A 7,535-nucleotide genomic window follows, 5' to 3' on the forward strand; every position below is an offset into this window, starting at 1 on the left:
TTTCCATCTATATAATAGCCTTGCAAAATTACATGCTACACACCAGAATCCTGACTTTCTCCCCTTTATGTGGGTGTTTAGTCTGCCATATCCAAAATAACTCTCTTGGAAGCAAAGAATGGATAACAATCAAAGCTTAAAGTCCTTTATCTGTCAGCAGCCAGAAGGGCAATTATAAGGAGAAAATATTCAAAACACAGAAACATTGACAAGTCTAGGCTGGAAGGGCAGATTATCTGGTCCAACCTCTTACTGAAAGCTGGGCCCTGAACTCAGCTGTGTCTTGAATATTTCCAGCCAAGAGGATTCCTCCATATCTCTGGGCAAGTAATAGCATTTTGCTGTTTTCACATTAAAGACTGTTTTTCTTATATCTAGAGGCACTTACCCTTTTTCCTATTGCCTCTTATCCTGTCACCATGTACCCTCATTAAAACTTCCTCCCTCCTCTCTGTAACTAGCTACTACTATTGGAAAACTGTGAGCAGACACTCTCCACCTGCCCAAGCCTTCTCACTTCTCAGCTGTACAAACTCAGCCTGTTAAGCTCTCAAAGTTCTCCAACCCTCAAGGCATTCACCAGACCATATCCAATTTTTCAGACCACATCGAAACTGGGGGGACCAAAACTGTACACAATGTTTCATGTGTGTCCTAACAAGGGCTGCTCAGAATAATCCCGCCCCTTGATTGCCTGTCAGTGTTTAAGAGGCATTTGGACAATGCCCTTAATAATGCTTTAACTTCTGGTTAGCCCTAAAGCACGTGGGGAGTTGGGGAAGGTGTAGGTCCCTCTCAACTGAAATTATTCTATTCTATTCTATTCTATTCTATTCTATTCTATTCTATTCTATTCTATTCTATTCTATTCTATTCTATTCTATTCTGTTCCGTTCCATTCCATTCCATTCCATTCCAGTTTTCAGACACACACTAAAGGTTCAGATAACAGAAGTAATTCAGTACCTAATTCAGTTCTGTTGCTTATCATTACCTCTCATTCCATTTCCAGATACTTCAGGGAATAAAAATGTTTTTAAGTCAGCCCTCTGTGAAACAATAACCTTCCCCCCCCCCCCTTTTTTTTTTCCTTCTGTTTGTAAAACCAAAGAGGACATAAAACAACATTTGACAAACAGAAGTCGACCAGGACAAATGTATGAATTTACATTTTACAGAAGTCATAAATAGATTTATATGTGGGCCACGTGATGTGGGCTGGGCAGGCAGTTGTTCCTGCCTTGTGAGGCAGAGATCAAGATTCCTTTGCTACGTGGGGAAAAACACAGAATTTTCAGGGCAGTTACTCTCATTGAGGTGAAGCAGACTAAAGAGATACGACACAGGTAAGCACTCCCTCACTACTCACTCCGCCCTCTTTCCTAATGAGTTTCCTGCTTTTGTGGGACAGACCGAGAAGAGCTGCAAAAGAGTAGAAGGTGTGTGATCGTCTAGAAACTGCTTTGGATTCAGAACCTGGAAAACAGAGATTCTATTTTCCCACCCAAAACTTGTACAATGGGATCTTCCCATCAGTTGCTATATTCCTATATTCACTAATTTCTGACTTTTATTTTCAAAAGAAATCTTCATAGCTTCCCTACCAAAAATCTCAAAACGAGGAAGAGAGAGTTTTAACTGCTGTTCTATCCTCGGGTCAGAACGGGAAGCAGCAGTGCACATTTTTCCTTGTGATGAAGAGAGAAGTTAAAACATGACTGCTTGTACCTACCAAAACCTCTTTCTGGTAAGTAGATGCTAAAACAAATGTGTTTCTTTTGCTTATATGCATTTAACTATTTTTGCTGTAATTAGGGGAAAGCACACAATGTGACATGGAGCTATATAAAACTGTTTATTTGTTTGGAGAAGCATATTCATAAAAAATATGCCCCTTGTGTAATGCTTTTTTCCTTCAAAGAGGTCTTCACCAAAACAGTGGGATAGATGTAAATTAGTAAAACATGTGCAAGACAGCTCCTTAATTATGGTATTCTTGAATACCATAATTAAGGAGCTGTCTTGCACATGTTTCACCACAGATCCCTGGTATTCATTCTGTATTGACTGCACACAGTGACAACTGCTGCCTCTTTCACAGAAATGGGGTTTGGAATGGGGGATAGGAAAGACTCTTGTGTCTGAGAACAGAGGAAAAAAAAAGCACATCAACCGAGAAGGAACTGAGAATACAGGCAAATACTGAAATGAACACCTACATTTTACAAAAGCACACATACCCTAGCTACATCCAGAACCTAAAGTTACATTACTGCTCTAGTGCTGTACTGAAGTAAGATGCTCAATTTACCAGGGCAGCCAGGCCTATTGAATAATGCTGCTTTTCTTCCGGGGTTTGAACGAGTATTTGAATGTTGATTTTGCAAGGTACAAATGTCCCAGAATTAACCCTTTTAGTTATTCCATGGCTTGCTTTTGCAGTAACCTCAATCTGCATTCCTGTGAAGCCAGGCCTTTTTAGATATGTCTGGTAATAAGTACTGATGGTCCATTTATGCATTTTATGTTTTGCAGCTGTGTCCAAGCATTCCAACTATTCAATATGCACACACACAGGAAATTCAAATATGTTTACATTGGTGTGCACAGATTTCCCAAGCTTATGATGTACATGCACGTACTTGAGTGTCTATGTTTTTACTTCAGTCACAATACTTAGAAATGTGTTTATATGCTCATGTTTCACGTTGAAAAAACTGCTCCATCTTCCACAGATGTCTGTCCCTTTAAGTGCCCATCTGTTCTCAAGTGCCTGCCACCACCATCCCTTCTGCCATGTTGTTAGAGACACGCTGGAAGAACATCCGCCAAACCTTGCTGCTTCTGTTCACCGCTGCTCTTCTCATCGGGGTCACCATGCTGGCCATCTCCTCTAACATCAACCCAGTGGGCTATTTCTTCCTCGGGGTAGGGGGAGTGTGCCTGGTCGGCTATTTGCTGAGTGTGTTTGTCGAGTGTTACCTGAGGAATCAACACCGGCGTGACGCAAATGAAATACCTCCAAACAGGCAAAGCCAAGCAGGGTAAGCAGCAACCTGGTTGCTCCTCTTTAACTCTCTCACCTCACTCATGGCCATTTTAAACACTCTTTTGCTGCCCTTCCCCCGAGGCACCAAACGCAGGCTCCGTTCCCAAAGACAAAAGTTCTTCTCAGATTGTTTTCCCTCGTTACTGATGTGGAGGTTGCAAATGTCAATGTCACGCATGTCTTGTAACTTTTATAATATGTATTTTCTTCCCCCTGGGAACTGATCCACTAAAAATTGCCAATGTTAAACCGATCCAGGCCCATTTTATTTTTTCTTTGAGTAATCGAGGCTTGCCAAACAATGAGTCAGACAAGGAAAAAGAAAAAATGTTGAAGCAATACCAAATCTTATTTGGGTTTAGCTCTATAAACCTTATCTCTAGAGCAACTGTTTCTTGGCAAACTTTAAGAGAAACATGTAACTGGGTGTGTTTCCACTCTTAAAATTCCTGCTTGACACTAATAAAACCCCTGATTTTTAGAGACTCTGAATACTCCCATGTTTTCTTGGCTTCACGTTCATTTGCAGATTTTCAGCGTCAGCTAATTTAACCCCAGTTTTCCTGCTGTCATTTTAGAGTTAACTCTATTTGTAGCCTTGCTTCCTTGTATAATCCAGATAATCATTATCCACATGCATAAATGACTTGATGTTCCAAAAGACAGTGTTTATTTTTAGAAAGACTATATAAAAAAAAGAAGTATATATTGGGCCCTGCTAGTTTGGGGGCATACTTAAATAAAAGTAGTATCCTTTTATTTAAAAATACAATCTGAACATGAAAATGTCTCCAATGTAACATTTTTTCTTTGCAGATAGTTCTTTCAAACATGGAATAAGTAGTCTTTGTTTAAACTAAATGAAACTACCTAATTTTCTCCACTTCTTAAAAATGGATGGACATTGAGCTAATATATAAAAAAAAATAGGTCCTGTTTTAGGTTCTTTATTCCATGAGATAACTAGTAGTTAGCAATCCTTAGTGATAAATTTCAGCTGTAGGAGGATACCAGGTTAAGCCTAGGACACCGAATTTAACAATGTGGGTAGCTTCACTAACTCTGGGGAGTGTGGGAAAATGGTCAGACAAGTTATTTTCTATCCCAGCAAGAAAGACATTCAGCTGGCTGGAGAGGTGAGCTGATCCAGGGCAGAATATCCTACACAGCAATACCACATGAGATAGATACCCTGTCTCAGTCCCATTTGTTGATTGTAGCATGGTCCCTATAGTCCATGATCTGTACTACAAACATAAATTATGCACTAAAACAACGAGCGTGTCTGGCATTGTTCTCTGGCACAGGGTGAATGCTGCCTATGAAGCGCCCACCTACGAGGAAGTGATGACCATGTCAGCTCCAGCTCCAGCAATATGGACAATTACATCCAACCCAGGCTCCGTGCCCTCGCCGCTGAGCGAGCCTCCCCCGTACAACGTCGTTATTGAATCCTCTGCCCAACAGGAGATGATGGTGGAGGCTCTGCGGGGGCCAGTGCCACCAGACACAGTGCACACCTCTGACACAGACACGGGCTCCAGGACCCAGCTGCAGCTGGTGCTGCCCCCGAGACTGCAGCGGTTTGTTTCAGACATCCATGAGGACAAAGACCTTGAAGAAAGGTTTGAACCACTGGAGCCACTCACCCCACCACCTGCTTACGAGAGTGCCATCAGTGATGAGGTCTTTGCAGATGCTCACCAGCCTGTGTTAGGACTGATTTCACCTTCCATGAATACAGAACCAAACCCTCACCCCAATACAGGATGTTCCTAGAGAGATGGTAAAACGGCTAAAAATGTTTTGCCTAAATGTTTGTCTCACCCTTCTTTGAACCAGAACTGAACTACAGACACAGCTTCTGATGTTACCAGAATCTTTTTGCACAAAAAAGAAATCAATGCAATACCACACTACCTTGACTTGGCAGATACATAAAACCACTATGAGGAAAGTTGTGTTATGTATGGCAACATTCTCAAACTGGAGATACACCTTTATGGGAGAGGATAAGAAATGAGATTGTCAAAAAAACTCCTGAAGGACTGCTGGAATGCAGCCAGTAGAATCTGCCTGGAAAAGGGCAGGAATAGAAACAACATTAGGCACATTCTGCCTGTGCATTGCAAACAGCAATATTGCTGAGTCCTGTGTGACTTCAGCCACCCTGAAATCCCCACAGAGAGAGCAAGCCTGCACTCCTCACCTTGCTGTTTTGCAGCAACACAAATTTATGGCATGAGCTTTTTGTTACTGTCCCTCTGCCACACCTGCTCCCCAACCTCAACTGTGCTACATGGGAGTGTGGCTGAGGGGAGAGGTCTGACTGCATCTGGAAGCTGGTACCACCTGATACCTGTCACTTAGGGTTGAAAAGCTGATAGTATTCATCAAATGACTTCTGTTGTTCACAAAGTTCTCATCCCACACAGCCAGTGGTGGACAAGAGGGAGATAAGTTTTGCCCCTGCAAGAGAGGCCAGCGAGGGGATATATACACATGTAAGCATCCTCTGCTTGGACTTCATGGCTCTAGAGGAGGGTTTATGTCTGCTGTATTACAGACGTACTCTAACAGATGGCCTGAGACACTTTACTGTCATCATGCACAGAAAGGCCAAAGCTCCTCCAGTGCTCTGTGGGCTCTGGTAAGGTCCAGTCTGTCTGCCAAGGCAGCGGAGTGCCGGAGGACAACAGTCCCAAGACACATTTGTCGTTCATCATGATGGTTCTAGGCTGTAGGCAGGTTGTAGCTCTCACTGATCAGTGATGCTGTGCCTTTTTTAATGGGCGAACTAAACTGATCAGCTCTGCAGTGTCAAAGTGGTCTGCAGTATGCAAGGAGATGCATTTGCATCTGGTGAATGTCCACATTAAAAAATAAAAATGGTGGTCTGAATCTCCTGTGAAGGAGAGCAGCAATCATCCCAGCCTTGCTCATGACTGCATATTTAATTCATAAAGAACCATCAAAAGAAGGGCTAGAAGCAAATAAATTATTTCTTATTGTTTGATTCTTTATATTTCATAGGAGAAAAAATAAACCTTTTATGTTGTTTATAAATAAATAGGACTGCATTAAAAATTCCTAGTGGCATCATTAATTTTTCCTCTCAAAAGAAACACTCCACAAAGCCATGCTTTTGCTTGCATTCTGCTTATTTGATAATCTTGGCTTAGAAAAGAGAGAGGAGTTCCATTTCTGAATCAACAGCTGAATCACTTTATTATCATTATTGACAAAGCAATTATGATACCTGTGTCATGGAAGTATTAGGAGAGACAAACTTGCTGATCAAGGCAATGTGATTTCTTTAATGTCAATGACTACTTGCATTTCCCTCCTGTATTTGCCAGCAGAAAAGAAAAATACCTTACCAAAAGGCGTCACAGGTATGTGACAAAGGCATAGAAACTTTGGGTCTTAAACTGGGCAACTCAGGACTTGCCTGAGTGCATCAAATTGCCAGGAGTCAGGAAGAAATTCAGGTGGCCAGCACAGACTAAAAACTAGCCAAAACAAAGACCAAAAATGTCACCAGTTACGATCAGTACAATTTTGTCTTCAACATTTGTAAACGTTGTCAAGCCTTTGGACTTGTGCTAAGCTTTAGCAGATAGAATTCCTGTGCACCAGGACACAGGAAATCTATGTGCTAAAGAATAATGTGCAGAAGCCATCTGAAGCTTTATGGGACTGTTTTTGTAAGTTGTATGGGGAGCAGCTGTGGGAGCTGGGGTTGTTTAGCCTGGAGAAGGCTCAGGGGAGACCCTATCGCTCTCTACAAGTCCGTGAAAGGAGGCTGCAGCCAGGTGGGGTTTGGGCTCTTCTCCCAGGAAATCAGTGACAGGGCCAGAGGAACTGGCCTCAAGCTGTGCCAGGGGAGGTTCAGGCTGGACACCAGGAGGAGTTTCTTCTCGGGAGGGTTGTTGAGCATTGGAATGGGCTGCCCTGGGAGGTGGTGGAGTCACGGTCCCTGGAGGTGTTTAAGGGAAGGCTGGACCTGGCACTCGGCGCTATGGTCTAGTTGCCATGGTGCTATTCGGTCAAAGGTTGGACTTGGTGATCTCAGAGGTCTTTTCCAACTGATTTTTCCAATTGATTCTGTAATGAGAGCTGTGAATTTGCTTTCGCTAGGGTGCTCGCTTGATTTCCCCTTTATATTTCCTTCCGTATTTCTCTGCACCATTCCTCCCTCCCTGTTAATTACAGCACGTTATCATTTCTGCCTGCAACTGATTTCTGCAGAAACCCATCTCAGCAGAGGTAGAGAAACTAAAACAGGTTAAAAATAAAAAAATGCCAAGAGCCGGTACACTTCCCCGGAAAGCCGCAGCCCGGCTACTGCGCCCGGTACCTCCGCACGCCTGAGGGGCCGCGCGCCAGCCGGCGCAGGAAGAGGCGGGAAGGCGCTCCCACTCCAGCGGCGGTCACGTGAGGGCGGGAAGCGCGTCCCGCCGTTTGAATCGCGGGGGCCGCCGGG

The 7,535-nt window shown here is 43.3% G+C and overlaps 1 protein-coding gene across 1 annotated transcript; it reads left to right on the forward strand.

The window, feature by feature from the left end:
• Positions 1–1,396: 1,396 nt before the first annotated feature.
• TMEM139 (transmembrane protein 139) lies at positions 1,397–6,031 on the forward strand. The gene is made up of 3 exons (XM_030954266.1): positions 1,397–1,747; positions 2,736–3,044; positions 4,357–6,031. Exons 2-3 carry the CDS (start codon positions 2,797–2,799, stop codon positions 4,826–4,828), a joined length of 720 nt encoding a protein of 239 aa, XP_030810126.1. The 5' UTR covers positions 1,397–1,747; positions 2,736–2,796; the 3' UTR covers positions 4,829–6,031.
• The last annotated feature ends 1,504 nt before the right edge of the window (positions 6,032–7,535 follow it).

This window comes from Camarhynchus parvulus, chromosome 1 (assembly GCF_901933205.1).
Source record: "Camarhynchus parvulus chromosome 1, STF_HiC, whole genome shotgun sequence".
Lineage (NCBI taxonomy): Eukaryota > Metazoa > Chordata > Aves > Passeriformes > Thraupidae > Camarhynchus > Camarhynchus parvulus.

Coding starts and splice junctions, on each gene's coding strand:
- TMEM139 (XM_030954266.1), top strand. CDS start 2,797: ATGTTGTTAGAGACACGCTGGAAGAACATCCGCCAAACCTTGCTGCTT. Junction 3,045..4,356: donor AACAGGCAAAGCCAAGCAGG/GTAAGCAGCAAC, acceptor TCTCTGGCACAG/GGTGAATGCTGCCTATGAAG.